The 18,181-nt window shown below is 51.3% G+C and overlaps 9 protein-coding genes across 9 annotated transcripts; 4 read left to right on the forward strand and 5 right to left on the reverse strand.

Annotated features, from left to right (window-relative positions):
- Positions 1-6: 6 nt before the first annotated feature.
- Positions 7-1,964, reverse strand: BO83DRAFT_406936 (putative chromosome segregation protein (Pcs1); the record flags this gene model as incomplete). Its single annotated transcript, XM_025533917.1, has 3 exons — positions 7-524; positions 578-1,015; positions 1,067-1,964. The coding sequence occupies 3 exons, from the start codon at positions 1,962-1,964 to the stop codon at positions 301-303; spliced, it is 1,560 nt and encodes a 519-aa protein (XP_025390300.1). The 3' UTR covers positions 7-300.
- Positions 1,965-2,210: 246 nt separating this feature from the next.
- Positions 2,211-3,951, forward strand: BO83DRAFT_334417 (protein-degrading AAA family ATPase MSP1). Its single transcript, XM_025528377.1, has 2 exons — positions 2,211-2,429; positions 2,486-3,951. Exons 1-2 carry the CDS (start codon positions 2,364-2,366, stop codon positions 3,665-3,667), a joined length of 1,248 nt encoding a protein of 415 aa, XP_025390301.1. The 5' UTR covers positions 2,211-2,363; the 3' UTR covers positions 3,668-3,951.
- A 342-nt stretch (positions 3,952-4,293) lies between these two features.
- Positions 4,294-6,661, forward strand: BO83DRAFT_415795 (putative LysM domain protein; the record flags this gene model as incomplete). The annotated part of the gene is made up of 1 exon (XM_025534661.1): positions 4,294-6,661. Exon 1 carries the CDS (start codon positions 4,745-4,747, stop codon positions 6,659-6,661), a length of 1,917 nt encoding a protein of 638 aa, XP_025390302.1. The 5' UTR covers positions 4,294-4,744.
- A 1,117-nt stretch (positions 6,662-7,778) lies between these two features.
- Positions 7,779-10,140, forward strand: BO83DRAFT_334423 (putative triacylglycerol lipase (LipA); the record flags this gene model as incomplete). The annotated part of the gene is made up of 9 exons (XM_025528378.1): positions 7,779-8,317; positions 8,372-8,486; positions 8,552-8,670; positions 8,724-8,791; positions 8,861-8,951; positions 9,025-9,278; positions 9,340-9,638; positions 9,743-9,878; positions 9,984-10,140. The coding sequence occupies 9 exons, from the start codon at positions 7,779-7,781 to the stop codon at positions 10,124-10,126; spliced, it is 1,764 nt and encodes a 587-aa protein (XP_025390303.1). The 3' UTR covers positions 10,127-10,140.
- A 131-nt stretch (positions 10,141-10,271) lies between these two features.
- BO83DRAFT_376895 (FKBP-type peptidyl-prolyl cis-trans isomerase) lies at positions 10,272-11,149 on the reverse strand. The gene is made up of 5 exons (XM_025530847.1): positions 10,950-11,149; positions 10,724-10,788; positions 10,565-10,625; positions 10,437-10,499; positions 10,272-10,375 (listed from the first exon to the last, which is right to left on the reverse strand). The coding sequence occupies exons 1-5, from the start codon at positions 11,075-11,077 to the stop codon at positions 10,348-10,350; spliced, it is 345 nt and encodes a 114-aa protein (XP_025390304.1). The 5' UTR covers positions 11,078-11,149; the 3' UTR covers positions 10,272-10,347.
- Positions 11,150-11,797: 648 nt separating this feature from the next.
- Positions 11,798-13,256, reverse strand: BO83DRAFT_376897 (histidinol-phosphatase). Its single transcript, XM_025530848.1, has 3 exons — positions 13,058-13,256; positions 12,813-12,971; positions 11,798-12,742 (listed from the first exon to the last, which is right to left on the reverse strand). The coding sequence occupies exons 2-3, from the start codon at positions 12,969-12,971 to the stop codon at positions 11,957-11,959; spliced, it is 945 nt and encodes a 314-aa protein (XP_025390305.1). The 5' UTR covers positions 13,058-13,256; the 3' UTR covers positions 11,798-11,956.
- A 158-nt stretch (positions 13,257-13,414) lies between these two features.
- On the reverse strand, positions 13,415-14,172 carry BO83DRAFT_376898 (holo-ACP synthase). Its single transcript, XM_025530849.1, has one exon. It carries the CDS (start codon positions 14,114-14,116, stop codon positions 13,655-13,657), a length of 462 nt encoding a protein of 153 aa, XP_025390306.1. The 5' UTR covers positions 14,117-14,172; the 3' UTR covers positions 13,415-13,654.
- Positions 14,173-14,613: 441 nt separating this feature from the next.
- Positions 14,614-15,187, reverse strand: BO83DRAFT_376899 (ATP19 family protein). Its single transcript, XM_025530850.1, has 2 exons — positions 14,823-15,187; positions 14,614-14,727 (listed from the first exon to the last, which is right to left on the reverse strand). The coding sequence occupies exons 1-2, from the start codon at positions 14,939-14,941 to the stop codon at positions 14,679-14,681; spliced, it is 168 nt and encodes a 55-aa protein (XP_025390307.1). The 5' UTR covers positions 14,942-15,187; the 3' UTR covers positions 14,614-14,678.
- Positions 15,188-15,963: 776 nt separating this feature from the next.
- Positions 15,964-17,568, forward strand: BO83DRAFT_228865 (mitochondrial fission process 1 family protein). Its single transcript, XM_025526882.1, has 3 exons — positions 15,964-16,220; positions 16,442-16,985; positions 17,057-17,568. The coding sequence occupies exons 1-3, from the start codon at positions 16,084-16,086 to the stop codon at positions 17,417-17,419; spliced, it is 1,044 nt and encodes a 347-aa protein (XP_025390308.1). The 5' UTR covers positions 15,964-16,083; the 3' UTR covers positions 17,420-17,568.
- The last annotated feature ends 613 nt before the right edge of the window (positions 17,569-18,181 follow it).

Below are 18,181 nucleotides of genomic sequence, written 5' to 3' on the forward strand. Positions count from 1 at the left end.
ATTGTGCGCGAGTTGACTCAATGTCTTCTGCCACTGAGAACCATCATCTTCTGATCTTATAGCCGGATAGATACCATCACATTCCCGCCAAATCAGATAGTATTGGAAAAGTATAACATAAGAAAAAGCATGGAATCGCTCCAGAAGCGCCCTAACGCAGTGTCCCGGCGTCTGCTATGCGATAAGGGATATCTCCAAAAGACTCAACCCAGGTAATCAAAATGCTCAACAAAGAAAGCCCAATCACAATGACAGTATAAATAGAATAATGGGTTTGCACAGGAATGACCCGCAAAGCGATCAGATGGCAGCAGTACTCCGCCGCTTGGTCAGCGCATCGATCACTCTGGTATAGAACTTCGATGCTTGTTGGCGAACAAATGTAATGTCGACAGTCAAGTACTCGGGAAGAACATCAACCAGCTCACGGTCTCTGTTCTCATCCAGCAGTGGGATATATTGAAACTCGGCAGATTCAAAGTTGGCCGACGATACGTGGGGCACAACCAGCTTGAAATGAAGGGCTGTACTCTGTTAGAAACCTGTATCAGGGCATCAGGAGGCATGGTCAACTTACTTCCATTGCTACCAGTCTGGATACAATCATACAGATTGTCAGACGGTCGCTTCTTAACATCACGAATTATTAGGCCTGTGAGATCAGTGTACAAATCTTCCTTGAGCTGGGCAAATTGAGCTGCCTGCGCGGCTTCAGCAGTGACCGCAGCAGCATTCGCACGATTGGCACCGCTCTTGATTGCACTTCCAGGCATCTTGATGGCTGCATTCTCAAGGCTCGCAGCCGTGTTACGAGCCGCGGCAAGCTTGGTTTGCAAAGCCTTAACCTCAGTCTGTGCCGAGCAGAGCTGACTCGTCGCCTCCTCAGCTTGCGACTTCAACTGAGCTACTTCGGCATCCCGTTCCTTCAGCTGTCGTTGGAGCGACCGACTTTGCTGACCAAGTGCCTTCTGGGCCTCTAACTCTGCCTTCAATGATGCGATCAGGTTGTTCGAAGCTAGCAGCTATCAGCATATACGATGCCACGAAGGAATGCCGCACCACTCACCGTTTGTCATCGACTCGCACTGTTTTCGTAGTTTTTCCATGTTCGAGTTCGCTTCAACAATGCCAATCTCTTTGAGATTCCGATAACGATTCTCAAGAGTATCGCATTTCTTCGTCAGTTCACCAATCCGACGACGCAACTCGGGCTCCACATTGGCCTCGGCCGTTCCTCCTAGCCTTGACTTTGAAGGAGAGCTGTATATGCCTCTCTGGGATTGTCGTTTGGTGGGAGAGCGTGACACAGACCGGGCTTCTACCGGCGCATCTTGAAGCAGAGTCTCGTCCACGACATCCGGAGCAGTGCTTTCATTATCTTGTGCGTCGTTGTTCTCCTCCACTTCGGGTTTCCGTTTTTGTCTCTTCGGTGGTTCTGGTCTGGCTTCAGGTTTGTCCAGCGATTTGCGTTGTCGGGCAGTAGATGGAGTGTACTCGAATCCACCATCTGTCTGAACTGAGTTCCTTGTGGCGGCATTTTTCCGGCCACGAGGGGCAGCTCTCGTAGACTTGGTGGTCCTTGCTGGCTTTGCAACTTCCTGTGCCTCGTCTGCTTCATCATTCGAGGCAGCAGTGCCTTCCGCCTCCTGATCGCCTGCTTCGTGTTCTGACTCCCTGACCTCAGCCTGCTCTTCCGATATGTCTTGTGTTGCTTGAACCGAGTTTCTGCTGCCCTTGGGTCTGCCCCTGCGGCCGCTCTTTCTCGTAGGTGCCTCGGACGCTTGCGGGGGTGCTGTACTGGAATCGCGCCCTGCTTGCGTTAGGGGCTTTATCTCTGCAGATTTCGATCGAGGCCTTCCTCTCTGCTTCTTGGTAGGGCGTTCCCTTCCGGAGTCATTAGCTTGGATAGGATCCTCATCGCCGGCTGAATTGGATAGCGCAGTAGCGGCCTTTCGTTTGGGCATTGTGAGAACAGTATATATGGGCTATATAGAGTGATAAGATAAATTGAATATAAAAAGACGGCGTGACGTGATTTGTGGGGTGAATGGACGCGGCGAGGGTCACACTGAGCTCCGCGTGCGCGAGAGCTCCTCCGCCGCCCGACCGCAAACAACAACACTGTGGCAGTGAAGCATGTGACGGCGTCGGCAAAGCCACGTCTCCGACCGCTCGGCGCCACACCTGCGCTCGCTGTCGCCGACGGCCGTCCGACCCCCATCGCATGCATCGTTACAGCTTTAATCGTTAATCTGCCGCTGCTGGACTCGGGGCATTTACTAACAGACGATCGCGTTGCGGATATATATATTAGATCTTGGAGCATCATAGTGATCGGACATTTGCTCTGCTATCCTGTCGTCATGGCTTCAGCGCGCGGTCCCCGATGGCAGCAGTTCTTGCAGGAATTGGTGATGGTTGCGGGCACCGTGAGTCCAAATGCTCTGGCAGATTCGTTTTACGACTAACTTGTCATCGCTATCAGTCGGCGTCTGCATACTTCCTCATCCGATATCTCCTATCCCGCCTTGACTTCGACCCGGAGTCTCAAAAGAAAGAAGAACAAAAACGCAAGTCGGCCGCCATCCTACGGAAGCTTGATGGAGGAGACGAGTCAGATGAGGACTCACCGCGTCGCGGAGGAAAAGGCGGACGCCGGCCAAAGAGAGGGGATCTTGTCCTTAACCAATATGAACAGGCTATTGCTATGGACGTAGTCGCTCCAGATGATATCCCTGTATCATTCGAAGACATAGGAGGTTTGGACGATATCATCGAAGAGTTGAAGGAGTCTGTCATCTACCCTCTCACAATGCCCCATCTCTACGCTTCGACATCATCGCTTCTTACTGCCCCATCTGGTGTCCTTCTATACGGGCCGCCTGGATGCGGAAAGACCATGCTTGCGAAGGCGCTCGCTCATGAGAGCGGGGCATGTTTCATTAACCTACACATCTCTACTCTGACTGAGAAGTGGTACGGCGATTCCAACAAGCTGGTAAATGCCGTGTTCTCGCTTGCCAGGAAGTTGCAGCCCTCGATCGTTTTCATCGATGAGATTGATGCCGTGCTGGGCACTCGACGAAGCGGAGAGCACGAGGCTAGCGGTATGGTCAAAGCCGAGTTCATGACTCACTGGGACGGTCTTACTTCGGCGAACTCGATGGGCGAGCCGCAGCGAGTGGTTGTCCTCGGTGCCACTAATCGCATAGGCGATATTGACGAGGCCATCCTCCGGCGGATGCCTAAGAAGTTTCCTGTCGCTCTACCCCCTGCAGCACAGCGGCTTCGAATCCTCAGCCTGGTTCTGAAAGATACCAAGGTTGATCGGGATAATTTTGACCTCGATTATTTGGTCAAGGGCATGGCGGGTATGTCGGGTAGTGATATCAAGGAGGCTTGCCGGGATGCAGCCATGGTGCCGGTGCGCGAACTCATCCGCCAGAAAAAGGCGACTGGACAACAAATGACGGCCGTTGATCCCACAGAGGTTCGGGGTCTGCGTACAGAAGACTTCTTCTCGCGCGCCGGGGGTGTCCGGGTTATTCCCCCAGCTGCCCAGCTGGCGAACAAAGCCAACTCGGAGAAGGAGTGGAGTACTGAGTCGGAGGCAGCGTCCGAAGCTGAAGCACGAACACCCGCGGAGATGGCGGAACCTCCCGAGTAGTTGCTATCAGCTTTCTTTCCAATAAGTATTGTATGGCTTTGCAGATTGTCACACGTCCCTTTTGACTCAGTACTGCGTAAAGGACAAGGCGTTGGGATTCTTGTTTGTTTTTCTTTTTCATTGTGGATATACTATCGGGATTTAATGGCTGTGATTTGTATGTGGCTTACGTCCTCATTGGGGATGTAGAGAGTCGATATACCCGCTGATGAGATCAGGATTATGAATTTCACCATCCAGCCTGTACTGTATAAAGTAGATAGAATCCAATTCATAACCAACCAGCAAGATCATGAACTGGGTCTACGTGGCCAGTTAAATAAGCCAAGTTTCAAGGCAACGCTGCCGATCCGTGGAGGTGGTAATGCCATACGGTACTGTACATACTGTGTACTCTGGGCCGTATCGGGACGCCACCGGCCGACGTCAAGAGAAACAAATTACGGCCCTCAGCGATGGACTTCAGGGCACCGCTTCAGCTGGGAAGGCATCTTGCCGATCAAAACCCATTGCCCACCAATTTCTTCATTCTTCTTTTCAATCGCTGCAGTTGCCCGCTGAATTATCCGCAAGCACCGAAAATCCCCGGTTGCTTTCTTTCATCTTGTTCCGACCAGAGCATGAGACAGCCACCCCGCCCTGCCGACGTCTGATCTGCCGACTTGAGTCGTCATCACAGGAGGCTAAACTCCATACTTCTTCCTCTTCCTTATCCCGCGCCTCCTCCCACACATCCTCCTCACCCACCCCAACCTCCCCCCCAAACCTGCCTCAGTTCGTGGTTATCCATCCCCTGGGTTCAAAGTTGGACAATCCTGCGGCTGGAGTACTTCCCCGGTTCATCTACTCGAAGCACTGGTGATCTCGCCGCTCCCTAGATCCCCGTGCTAGCTCCGAGCTTCAGGACACGGATGCGATAACTACAGCGCCCGGATGACGAATGGTCTGTCGTAGAGACCTCCGATGGCAAATTGTGCCTGGGCGATCTCACACACAACACTGAGCTTCTGCCGGTGACCTGACGACTCCCCGCCCCTCCTTAAATCTATCTTATCGCCCCCCCTTTAGTCGCCAGGGATGAGTTCCAACGGCGGCTTTGCCGACCTCTTCAGCCTTGGGACCGCGAGCACGACAAATACCGGCCGAAGATCCACCTCTACCATTCGATCGCGCAACCGCCGTCTGATCTCGTTCACAGAGGATGATGTCGACGAGAATGGCAAACAAATGCAGTCCTCCGGGTTGTCGTCGATGCTATCCCCCGATAACTCCGCTGTTCGCTCCCGCGGTGCTACACCATCGCCTAACCCGTCCCGCGGAGTGTCCCCCATACCCATGAGACATCCCTCTCGAGCAACTGAAGCTGCCAACCGTAGCAAGGGAAATAGCTCCTTAGGTGGGTTCTGCCGTGAGGAGGAAAGTGGAATGATGTTTGCTGAGTCGTCGCGAGCCGCTGTAGACTTCTTTGATGCATCATGGACCTCGCTTCAAAGTCTAGCCTCGTCGGTACTAGGGAGCGATATTGCACGACCGGCCACCACCAACGGAAGTACTAGGACGCATGTGAGGAAGCCCTCCCGTCCAGATCCTTATATGAGGCCCCCTGCACGAACGTCGACACCAGCAACCTGGGGTCCCTCTGCCCCATCTACGCCGGAAATTGGAAGCGGAACCCAGGAAGAGAGACAGGCACTAGTGCAGGCAAAGAAAAGGGAAGCCCTTTTATTAGCAGACACTGGCCCGGCTTGGAGTACAACCCCGCGACACAAACGGCGGGATTCCAGCGATCGGACGGGTCATTCGACTATTGATCCTGACCTTGACGAGGATGCCTTAGCTTATATACATCATGTACAGTCCACAGATACCATCACCGGTGTTACGATACGATATGGGTGCCAGCCCGCGGTATTCCGAAAGGCCAACGGCTTCTGGCCTAGCGATAGCATTCAAGGCCGAAAAACCGTCCTTCTGCCGGTAGATTCGTGCTCGGTCAAAGGACGGCCCATCCGGCCTAGAATAGGAGAGGATCTTCTAGGAGATGGTCGCCAGGAAGGCGAGTCTTTGGAGGATATGAACGGTAGCTCAATAGCACCCACTCCATCGTCTACGTCTGTCGAGGGGGGAACATCTGCGTCTCCTGCGGCAGAGATTGAAGGTGACCGAATATGGAGGCACGAGTCGTGGGTACACATCGAGGGCTTTCCTGCGCCGGTTGAAATTGGCCGTGTCCCCCGCAGAGCATTGGGATTCTTCCCACGAACGCGGCGGAAATCGGTTTCGTATTCGGACTCGGTGTCGTCTCCATTATCTGGACGAGGCACAACCGCTCCCTCGTCGCCTTCGCCAATCGACTCGGGATTTACTCAGCCAGTCATTCCCAAATGGAGTCGCCCGCATGCCGATTCGTCTGCGTCACGTACCTCTTCCAAAGGCAAGCCGGGCATTCGCCATCAACGCCAGCGCAGCAACATCCAATTGTCGGGACCTGGCGTTGGCACTCTCGACCATGATTCAAATGCACCAGGCCCCGCCATGGACGGACTTAGCAAATTCTTTGCACAGCATATGCCGAATCTTGCGCCCGTGGTTCGCCCACCGAATTTCGAAAGCTCGTCGGAAAGTGCGTCGACGGCGGCCGCAAACACACCAACCAGCCTGGACAACCTTGGCGGAGCAGTCGAGTCGTGGGTCAGGAAAATGACAACTCGAGCCAAGGCCAGCTTGAATGAATTGCAGCAGACGCCTGGCCCGGCAACCCATGACCCCGCACAGGCCGTTGGACGACGTGGCAACGGCGATCTCATCGAGTTGAACGACGGGATGGAGTCTCGCAGCTCGTCGAATGCGATCCCCGAGCCTCGGTGGAGACCCGATTTGCTACGGTCGGGATCAAGCCTTCACGAAGGAACAGCGTTGCGGGGACGTTTCCTCAGCCCTTCACCTGGGACGAGCCGGACTCGTTCTGGAGGGGACAGGGCGAAAGATGATTGATGGGCAAATACGCTCCGAGCGCGCCATCTCCGTGGCTCGAAGCTTGCTCCTTGATTTGTTGTTTGTTTCATAATACTTATTTTTTGCTCTTTCGCCCGAGTGCAGTGGTGGCTGCATGTCGGGCAGGTATTTAACTTGGGCGATACCAACTACACGTGCACTTGAAGCATAGCACGGCGCGACGGGGATGCGTCGTCTTATGACTATAATTGATGTGGCCGACTGACTGTTTGGTGTTAGGGATCTTGTGCTAGTCTTGGTTTTCTTGTATTTAGAAGAGAGTGCCGGTGGCATTGTGATTGATATAACTAGAGCAAGGCGTGTCTCCATTCGCATCCTCATCGGTCATCCCTTATACCCCGATGGCGCTGAAGGGTGAGATGTGGTGATTAGCGAGAATAATATTCTGTGTATAATCTATCCTCCTTGTGCACTGCAAAGTCAGCCGATCAGCGTCATCACGATCATCCCCACTCAACCCTCCACTTTTGATCTTTATCCGAGAAGAGAAACAACACCCATCTCAATTTCAGCCCGAGTCCATAATCATCCACAAATACCCCACAGCCGGGGTACAAACCAGGGTCTTTTTACCGCCGGAGAAACTAGCACTTAGCTTCTCATTAGATCAGCCCATCGCGTCTCGGCTCCTCATCACCAACTTTCCACCTATAATCTTGCATCGACATGCTGCAAAGCCACGACTGCTGCTGGCAGCTGCATGCACCCCAACATTAACCCCGCAAAATACATCCATCCCTGAGTCAATCAAGCTTGACTGTCTTTTATTTCTTCGGAGATGCTAACCATGAGCAGTCAGATTATCATCCCAGATGACATCAATCCCACTGATAGTCGATCCCATCCTCTATACAATGGGACGCCCCACGTCCATGTAAGAAAAAGAACTAGCTCTGCTCGGCGTTAATCAATTATGGTTGCGAGTTTCACTTTCTTAGCTTATGTAGTATTATTCTTTCTCTCGGAGAATTAATTCAGCTGCTCATTGCCCCCCCCTAAATCTTTATTAAAGGTCATCATCACTCGTCTCGTAGTCAGCTGGCTGGCTTCCTCCTCCAAAGACTGAGTCAATTGACAGGCCAGCAAAGTAGCAGCCATGGCGAGCGCACTCCTCTGGCTCTCCCTGCTAGGGAGCAGCACCCTAGCATCTGCTCTAGACACCAGTAATACCCCTACCATCAAGAGAGCAGACACAGGCAGCAACACCACCTCCTCAATCCCTACCGCCACCCTCAACAACACCGTCTTCGTCGGCCGTTCCCTGCCCGAGTTCGAGCAGGAGTTGTTCCTAGGTATCAAGTTCGCAGACGAGCCTGTGCGATTCACCCCTTCGACGTTGAAAACGGCCTATCGCGCCAACGACAGTGACAACGGGGTATACCATGCCTCCTCGGCATCAGGGCTGCAGACTTCCTCAGGGACAGTGCTGTACAACGCCACCGAGTATGGATATGATTGTCCCGGGTACGGATCCGACGAGACAGAGCTGGCGGAGGAGGGATATGCGCGGTTCGACGAGAACTGTTTGAATCTGAATGTCATCCGACCCAAGAGAGACAATGAGGATGAGTTGTTGCCGGTCATGATTTGGATCTTTGGTGGTGGTTGGGTGGAGGGTGCGACTGCTGATCCGAGGTATGATTTAAATTTCCATGATTGTTGTGTGGGCCGATGCTGATATTATGCAAGATACAATATGAGCTATATCGTCCGCCAGGGTGCGTTGAACGATAAGCCCGTCTTGGGTGTCTCGATCAATTACCGTGTGGCTGCTTTTGGATTCCTTGACTCTGTCGAGGTTATGGTGCGCTACTACTACTACTACCACCACCCTCAAGTATATGGTTCCAACTGACATGACATTGATAGGAATCCGGCAACACGAACCTAGGACTGCGTGACCAGCGCGTCGCCATGCATTGGGTTAAGCAGAATATCAAGGCGTTTGGTGGTGACCCGGACAAGATTACCATATGGGGAGAATCAGCGTAAACACTACCCTATACCCAGACATTTTATCACATCTGACATCCATGAATAGTGGCGCCTACAGCGTCGGAGCCCACCTCGTCACCAACGACGGCGACAACGAGGGTCTATTCCGAGCAGGTATGCCCCTCACCCATCCCCCATATATCTCATCTAGACTACTACTACTACTAACCAGCATACTACTAGCCATCATGGAATCCGGCAACGCCGTGGGACCTCCCTACAACGGGACAGATTGGTACCAGCCGATGTACGACCAGATCGTGAACGCGACCAAGTATGCCCCCATCCCCCTAAGACAACACCCAAAACTCCCACTATAAGTACTAGATATACTAACTAAAATCCAGCTGCACCACCTCATCCAACACCCTCCAATGCCTCCGCGAAGTCCCCTTCTCCACCATCTACACGGCCGCCGACCTCGACCTAGAATGGTTCGCCACCATCGACGGCACCTTCATCAAAGAATACCCCCAAATCAGCTACACAGAGGGCCGCTTCGCCAAAGTCCCCATTCTCCACGGGACAAACACCGACGAGGGCGTGAGTTTTGGTACGACGGGCGTGAACACTGATGCTGAAGCTATTCAGCAGTTGATGTGTAAGTCCAACCCCACCCCCCATATCCCCAATATATATATATATCTGGTATACTAAGAAAGCGAAAGCATCCAAACGCTGGGTCCTAAACGAAACCCAAGCCACAACCCTCCTCTCCCACTACCCTAACATCTCCGCCCTAGGCTGTCCCTACGGCTGGGGCAACACGACGTGGCCGAAACTGGGATATGAATATAAACGCTACGAGTCGATGGCGGGTGATCTATGCATGGTCGCTCCGAGGAGATTGCTTTCCCAGAAGATGAAGGAGTATGATGAGGGGCAGCAGGTGTTTGCGTATCGGTGGGATGTGGCCGCGTTGAATGATTCGAGTACTATTGGGGTGGCGCATTTCGCGGAGGTAAGATCCCCCATCCATCCCATCCCTTCTATTTTAAAAACTTTTATATGATATGATTGCTGATGATGATGATGATGATGATGGTGTGTGTTGGGATGGTATAGATCCCCTTCGTTTTCGCCAATCCCGTGCAAAACATCACTCCGTTGGGAAGTGATCCATCGAGACTAGAATTGGGTAATTTGGCTGCGAGGATGTGGACGGCTTTTGTGTCGGATTTGGATCCGAATGGACATGGTGGTATGTTTCCCTTTTTTTTTTTTCCCCTACCTTCTCTTTATATACTATATTCCCTTTTATGGTAGTAGGATTGGTCTTCTAACTACTATGAAATGATGATGACAGTCTCCGGTATCCCCACCTGGCCGAAATACAACCTCTCCCATCCTCAAGACTTTGTGTTCCGGGTACCAAGGAATGAGAGTTATGTGGAGAAGGATACGTTCCGGACGGAGGGGATTGATTATATTAATACGATTGTGCGGTAAACCATGATATTATCAGGCATGTATATAGAGTAGATACTACTATATCAAGAACTACATGGATAAAGTTAAGAATCCAATCCTCGACTGATCGATTGTATTGATCTAGTAAGTTTAAGTAGTAGTAATGTAAAATCGACAAAAAAAAGCCGCCGTTTTTATCCATTTATTTGATTTGCAACCCTGCTATATTATTTGAATGAAGATAGTATAGCTGGGTTGGTTTAGTTGATGCCGAGCAGCTCAACCTCGCTAATTTGAGATATCAGTATAATTCCCTTCTTTAATGACAGTGTGTAAAAAGGTAACTTACAAAACGAGGGTCGAGTTAGGGGGGATCAAGCCAGGGAAACCACGGGGGCCGTAGCCGTAGTCACTATACATAGTATATTAGACATAACTCATACTACAAATGATGGTGTGGTAAGTGGGAAAACTCACGGAGAAATAGTCAGGATGGCCTTCTCGCCAACGCTCATCTGGGGGACGGCCTCATCCCAGCCTGGATATTAATTAATTAATTGATAAATTAGTAAATTGGTCCCAGTTTCATTCAAAAACAATATCTATAAATAATAGATAAAGGCGATGAAAACATACCCTTGATGAGACCACCAACACCGATGGCAGTCTTGAAGGCACCGCGACCACGGGAGCTGTCGAACCTGTAAATTGAACAAGTTAGTATGATGTCAGATTCTCTTTCATTTCCTGGACCATTTAGAATTGTCCATATAGCGCAGTACAGCCACTGTCATGGACATCTACTTTAAAGGCTGGAGAGAGCGAGAAAGAGAGAGATAGAGAGAGAAGGGGAGAAACGTACTGCTTGCCCATCTTGTTAGGGGCGTTCTCATCATACAGACAACCAGTGTAGTGCATGGAGATCTGATCACCCGGCTTGGGGAACTGCTGGCCGTTGCCAGGGGAGATGACAGTCTTGGTGACACCCATTGTGATAGATGTGAGATTTTTATTTGAATTGTGAATTTGGTTTAGATGGGAGAGAGAGAGAAGAGGGGGAAATAGAGAAGAAGAAAAGGTGAAGCAGACAGAAATGATGGAAAACGAAGAAGAATCGGGCCAAGTGGGGGGCGGGGGGTCAGTTGGTTGATTTATACTTTGGATTTTATTTCAGGGCGAGACCAACTTTACTACTAAATTGAATTACTTTGGGTGGGCGGTGTATCATTTACTGCTACTGCTAATATTATTATTACTACTAGTATCTTTACAAGAAGAGGGGAGGGAGGAGGAGGGGGGCAAAAAAGGATAAGGTTTGATATATTGGGGGAAAAGAAAGGGCATGCGATGATGATTGATTGACTGATGATGATGGAAGATTCGCGCCGCCTGTGTGGGTTCGCTTGGCGCGGAAAACTCCAGTTAAGTTACGTTACTTACTTCACTACTTATTAATTGCCTTCTCGCTGTGGCCTCGTTGCCCCCGTTTGTAGGTCTGCAGCTAAAATGTGCTGTCCCAAATGGAAAGTGCTACTTAGATAGTACTGGCTGCCGCCTGTGCCGCCTGTATTATTTAGTATTATTCTACTTGTCGACTGCTTGATTTGATTGTCTGCTCTACTAGTTAGTATTGTATTTTGCCTGGTTGGCTGGCCGCTCATCGCCACTACTTTACCAGTAAATAATCCACAACATCATCAATCATTCCACGTTTATTCTTCCCGTGTGTTATCTCAGAAGGGGAAAAGCAAAAAAAAACTGAATCTAACCAACTGACAATGCATGCAAACCCCATTCCCATGCATGTGATGCATCCTGTCAACTCCCCTCCCCTCAAATCATTCATGACTTCGTGGCTCTGCTCCATCCTTACCCCCAAAACGACATCTTCTTCACCTCCTCCAACGACACCTCCTTGATCTGCGTCTTCGGAAACCGTGCATCAACGGGCGCATCATCATTATCATCATCACCACCCGCCCCCAATCCCAGATAATGCAGCTTTGACACACCCACCTGTTCCAAGAACGGCACCACGCGATGGAAATTCAGCCCAACCTGCTCCAATCCATGACTATCATCCGACAGACAAAACCTGCCCCCGCGAGCCAGAAATTCCTGACAAATCTCCCCATTCGGATACGGCTCCTTCATACCCTTCCTCAACGCCGCCGAATTAACCTCCAACAATCCCCCGTATCCCGCCACGTAGTCCAAATTCCGTAGAATCTTCTCCCAGACCCGAGGATACTGCTGGAAGCTCCGATCGGGATCATCACTCTTCAACCGGATCAGATCAAAATGCCCCACTACTACCGGCTTCACTTGCTTCAGCATATCCAGTTGCTCATCGAAGTATGCCTCAAACAGCAACTCGTCTGTCCCGCCGGCTAGCGTACGAGCCTTCTCGTATAGCGGCCGGTCATAGTCAATAGGGACGGTCAGCGTATGGTGCACGGAACCCATGAAGAACTCGAACGGGTGCCGCGATAGAGACTCCTCGATTAGCTGTCGCGAGCCCGGCCGGATCCAGTCGATCTCGAACCCGATGAGGATGTTGATTTGATCGGCGTATTTGGTTCGGAGGCGCGTGGCTTCGGCGAAGTAGGCTGCTTCGTTGGCTACGTGGCTGGATTCGGTGTCGCCGGCTTCGATCTGGGTTGGTTAGTTGTATTAAGTAGCTAGAGGGTAAGATAAGACAGTGTATTTGGGAGAGAGGGTATACCTCTTCCGGGTAGAAATCTTCTTCATGGCGGGGCATGTGCTCAGTCAGGCAGAAGGTGTGGAATTTCTTGGAGATGGCCAGCTGGATAATTTCTTCCAGGTTGTCTTTGGCATGGCCGGGGCAGAATTGCCCAGAGTGGCTGTGGTGAGTGAAGGGCATCTGGAGAGATATCAGTAGGTGAAGTAGACTTAGGGTGTGGATGTTGTGATTGAAGTCGTGATATGATGCGATATGGGAGCACTTACTGCGGCCGGTTACCCCGCGATGGAGGGGTTGCTGTTGTTGTTGTTGCTGGTATATAAGGGGAAGCAAGCTGGAGCTCGTGGAGGTCAGGCTGATTATAACTGGTCGGCCACTGACAAACTCACTAAAATGTGAACCTGAACTAAGAGGGTGGTGAAGAGGAGCGTGTGAAGAACCAGGAGTTGTTGCGGCGAGTCAATCTGGACGGATGTTCTTCTGCTCGACCGGCAGCTCCGCCAGCATCTCCGACTCCAGATACGAGATGACGATCACGCTGTCTCCAAACAATATTATTGAGATTTCAAACCAATTCTTATGAATCCATTACTACTGTACTCTAGTATACATCGATTGGTATGCTCCAGTGTGTATACAAAGCTAGCCAGCTAGCTCTACCACATTGCCCCCTCCCACCAAGCAGGGCTATCTTCACACTTCCTCCATCCAAATATTACCCCAATCGCAGCTATAGCCACAATCCAACCCTCTCAGCGTGACATCACTCAGAAGAACCCAGACTGAAACATTACCAACCCTCACAGCCCATTATTCCATTATATGATTCCCCATCCCTATACCCAATTCTAGAAGAATAAACCTCACCCCGCCGCCACCACCATAGCAACCACATACTCCCCATCATGCGATATGGATAATTTCCCTACCCTCCCAGCCTCATCCCCATCCCCATCTAAATATACCACCTCCGGCCTACCCCCCTCCTCCGCTACCGTAACCACCACATCCTTCCAGCTAATATGCGCCGCACCACGGGGCGCCGCTTTCCGCGCGGCCTCTTTGGCCGCGAACCGGCCCGCGAGCCACCGCGTCATGTCGGGGGATATACTTATGCTAGGAGTAGTGGGCGTTTGAGCTGCGGAAGAGGAGGATAACGGAGGGAGGGAGAAGCGGGTGCGAAAGTCTTGTTGTTCGCGGGCGTGAAGAATGCGGTGCGTGAAGCGGGTGAGGTAGTTGGGGCGGGCGAGGAGGCGGGTTATTCGCGGGAGGTGGACGATGTCGGTGCCGATGTTGAGGGCGAAGGGGAAGGGGGTTGGTTTCATGGTGGTTGTGTTCGTTGGGTGGGTTGGTTGGTGGGAGTGGTCAGGTTGTGGGTTGGTTGTTGGGATTGTTATTGTGAAAGGTTGGATATGGTCAGGTGACTGGCTGGTTGTGTGACTGGTAGGTATTGAGTGATTGGTGGGTGTGGTTTTACAGGCACATATTGTAAGAATCTATAAATCAGGATCGAATTGTAGTGGCCAGTGGTGTTTATTCCCAGCCAGTACTGGATACTCTTGGTTGTAGTGATCTGCTGGCTGTTACGCGCATGCTTACTTCTACATCGATATAGCACCTCTTTGTAAAGATTTTACCAGTTCCAGACACGGCAAAGTTGGAGAACAAACGTTCACGGTGTATACTCTATATGTACAGATTCACACCTCCCGTGGAACCGCCAAACCGTCCCAGCAGGCAAGATTTCAAGGACACACACTGCCCGAGCCCGGCAGGGTAGAATCCAGACCACCCTGACCAAAGACCCATTCGGTCATGGATATCATGCATCGAGCATCTTCAATTAGGTTGTTTGTCCTCGACCGATTCCCGTATTAAAGCGGTGTTCTAATGGTCTTTCTTCTTCTCGTCTCCGTTCACTTGTTTCAAAAAGTCCCTGTGAAATTCATTAGCTTGCGTTCCAGCACCCCCACCAGATCATTCATAGTCCTGATTGGTGATCTGTCCATCTGCCACAGAGGTGAAACGTACTGGATGAAGGTCTCCTCATCCTTGGAGGAAGCCTGGATGGGAGGGGTGGCAGGCTTGGGCTGGCCACCACCACGGGTAGCGAGACCAACACCGCCGAAGAGAGCACCGAGAACGCTCATGGCGAGCTATATGGAGTCAAGTAGTCAGTGTACAAGTTCCCAGGCAGCTGGCAGGGTGTGCCATCGGCCGATGTTATGACCTCGGCAGAGATTGGTCCCGGGACAGGGGAGGGTTGCAACGGGGTGGCAATGGAGACGTACAACGTGGGAGCCGACCTGCTTGCCGGCGATCTGGTAGTAGACGACCATGATGACGGATTGGAGGAGAGAGTTCAATGGAGAACGGTCAGGTCAGAGCGGCGGATGTAGCGGTGCAATGCGAGGTCCAGCGGGAATCAGTCGTTGGACGGCAGCGATGGAAGTTGCGGCTATGGTCCTTGCCTATTTGGGACTGGCGTAAATGCTGAGTCAAAGATGAGTCAGGCACATCCAAGTGACTTGCTGAGTCAGTAATGTGTCAGCCTATTCAATGTGTCACACGAACTAGCTGGAATCTCACGTGATGTCCCGAAAGTGCCCGACACGTGAGGGTCCCGGGAAGACATCACGGGATATGATGGCATGATTAGAGATGCCCTGAAAAGAAACGAAGAGTTGCGGTATCACAACACCTGCAGATGCAAATACAAAAGCTACAGCCAACATCTAACCACAGAGTACTCTGTATACCGTAGAGGCTAATTTACCCACCAACCTGCTAAACTATCATAGTATGTGGCGGTGTCACATCACAGCTCTCTCCACTAAACTTAGTTATAGTAGTAAAGCTCCCCCCATCCGAACCTCGGGGGAAGTGAAATCATCCCTGGACGAGACGTGGAGATTTCGCCCCGGCTATGAGCTGAGAGCTCCTGCTGGTCGGTTACTGCTGGCGGTTATTCTTGCAGCGAATCGCCGGTGCTATAAGATGCTGCCTGTCCATGGTTTCTTTCGGCCCTGGATTTGCTGGAGCTCCTGTTGACTTTCTAGCTGTCTGGATTTGAAGTCACCATCTCTTGCTTCTTCTTCTTCTTCTTCTTCCCCCTTGATCTACTACTTACTACTAATCTCCATACCTCGCTTCAAACTCCCTTCCACATTTTTTCCAGGCTGCTAGAAATTCATACCTCCCTCTCTTCCCCTTATTTTTTTTATTTTTCTCACCTCTCATCCAAGCGTTGCTCATTACTCCAACCCATCGCATTTTGTCCCATCCTCACATCATGTTCTGGGGAAAGCATCACGACGACACGCCCGAAGTGGCCCAACAACCGCCCATTCCTCGCAAGAAGCTCCCTTCACATTTGCAGAAACTCGCCGACAACGACGACAGTTTCTATGATGACATTTATTCCTCATAGTACGTGTGACACCATCCCTTTCCCATTTTTAGTGTCGGTGTGTCTGGAAGAGAGAAAGGCACTCTCCATCTCCGCGTTGTCTCCCCGCATTTTCCGATCCCCGCAAGAAATCACCAAAAAGGCAACTTGACGCAACTGCTATCCGCTTCTCTCTCTCTCTCTCACACCCACACCACCATCCCCAATTTAATCATTACTAACCACACACCTTCAACTCCAGCTCCGTAGACTCCACCGAAACCCCCTACCGCTACGCCGGATACGCCAACCGACTCCGCACCGTCTTACTCTCCGCCCACCGCTACGTCGCCTACACCTCCGACATAGGCGAATCCTTTCGCCCCGTCGCCCACCCCTGGCTAGTGCGATCCGCCTACGGCATTTCCTGGACCTATCTAATCGGCGATGTCGCCCACGAAGGCTACAAAGCCTACCTCCGCAATCGCCGCGTCCTAGCGCCTCCCTGCGAGGCCTACAAAGATGCCAGCGACCTTACCCACGAGCAAGTCGCCAAGGGCATGGTAACCGGCAACATCGCCGGCTCTTTAACAGGCAGTAGCAGCAGCGATACGCTGATGCCATGGCCCACGACTCACGTTCCCCTGGCTGAGGACTACCGCACAGTTATGGCCCAGCGCGCCGTGTTCCAAGGTATCGCCAGTATGGGTCTTCCGGCCTTTACCATCCATTCGGTGGTCAAGTACTCTGGGCGCATGTTGAAGAACTCCCGGAATGTCTTTTTCCGTACTTGGGCGCCTATCGGGGTGAGTTTGTCCGGCTGTTATGTACTGGTTTCGTAATAGAATTATACCGCTGACAAGGTAATAACTACTAGCTCGGTCTCTCCGTCGTGCCTTTCCTCCCCTACCTATTCGACAAGCCCGTCGAAGAGGCCGTCGAATGGGCCTTCCATACCGGACTTCGTGCGTATGCCGGTGAAGATGCAGTCCGTCCGTTGCCTCAGGCCGTGAGGACGCCTCATGACGAGGAGACCTCCCTCAGCCATTTCCTCCGGGCCCAGGCTGAGAAGAATAACGGCGAGGTCATGGGCTACGATGCGAACGTCTCCTGGGAGAAGTATAAGGAGGAACGCCGTCGAGCGAAGGAGCAGCGCATGCAGGAGCGTGAGCAGCGCGGCGAGAGGGGCCCGTTGTCGTTGTTGGGTTTCGGGTCGAATTCGAAAGAGAAGAAAGAGTGATTGATTGATTGATTTTTTTTCTATACCTTTGTTTCTTTATCCCCTTCATTTTAGCTCGGTTTTTTATCTAGTTGCCCGGGTTTTTTCTTATGTCATTGGCGATGGAGGGATGGATGAAATGGTTCTGACTTGATTCTTATTATTATTCGCCCCTCTCTCCGCTGCATTTTTTGTACTGTACATAATAGTTGTCTCTTAGCGTTTTCTGCTCTCCTTTCAGCCAAACATCATCAGTCATCATCATTATCACGAACCACATCATTCAAGGGCCAGGTCAAACGCATTACTTGCTACTCAATGGTCCTCTGCATTTGCCTATCAACAAACAAAAATAATCCCTACCTGCGTACCTATTCAATATACCTCCAGACCTCAAACCATCAAACTACATCCTACATCTCTACAAAAGAATCAACCACATTTGAACACATTTTCATTCAGCCCAACCCAACCTAGTCAGGTTTAATCCAACCAGTTAGGCTAAGCTAAATGGCTAGCTTTGCATGCTTGCAATTCGATCTACTTCGAAAAAAAAGAGAAATATACATCTGTACACATAGCGAGATTGAAAAAGGACGGACAAAGAGGTAGAAAACAAAACGAGGGGTACGAGAGTATAGCACGGCGTTCACTCGTCACAGCAGATACCTACCACCCAATCATTAAGCAAAGCGTAGGGGAGGGGGTGAGTTCAGTCAGGAGGAATAGGTAGTAGATCCATGCCTGAGAGAAGATGGATGATCATAGGGAGAGGATGGAAAG

Source organism: Aspergillus eucalypticola (genome assembly GCF_003184535.1).
Source record: "Aspergillus eucalypticola CBS 122712 chromosome Unknown BO83scaffold_7, whole genome shotgun sequence".
NCBI lineage: Eukaryota > Fungi > Ascomycota > Eurotiomycetes > Eurotiales > Aspergillaceae > Aspergillus > Aspergillus eucalypticola.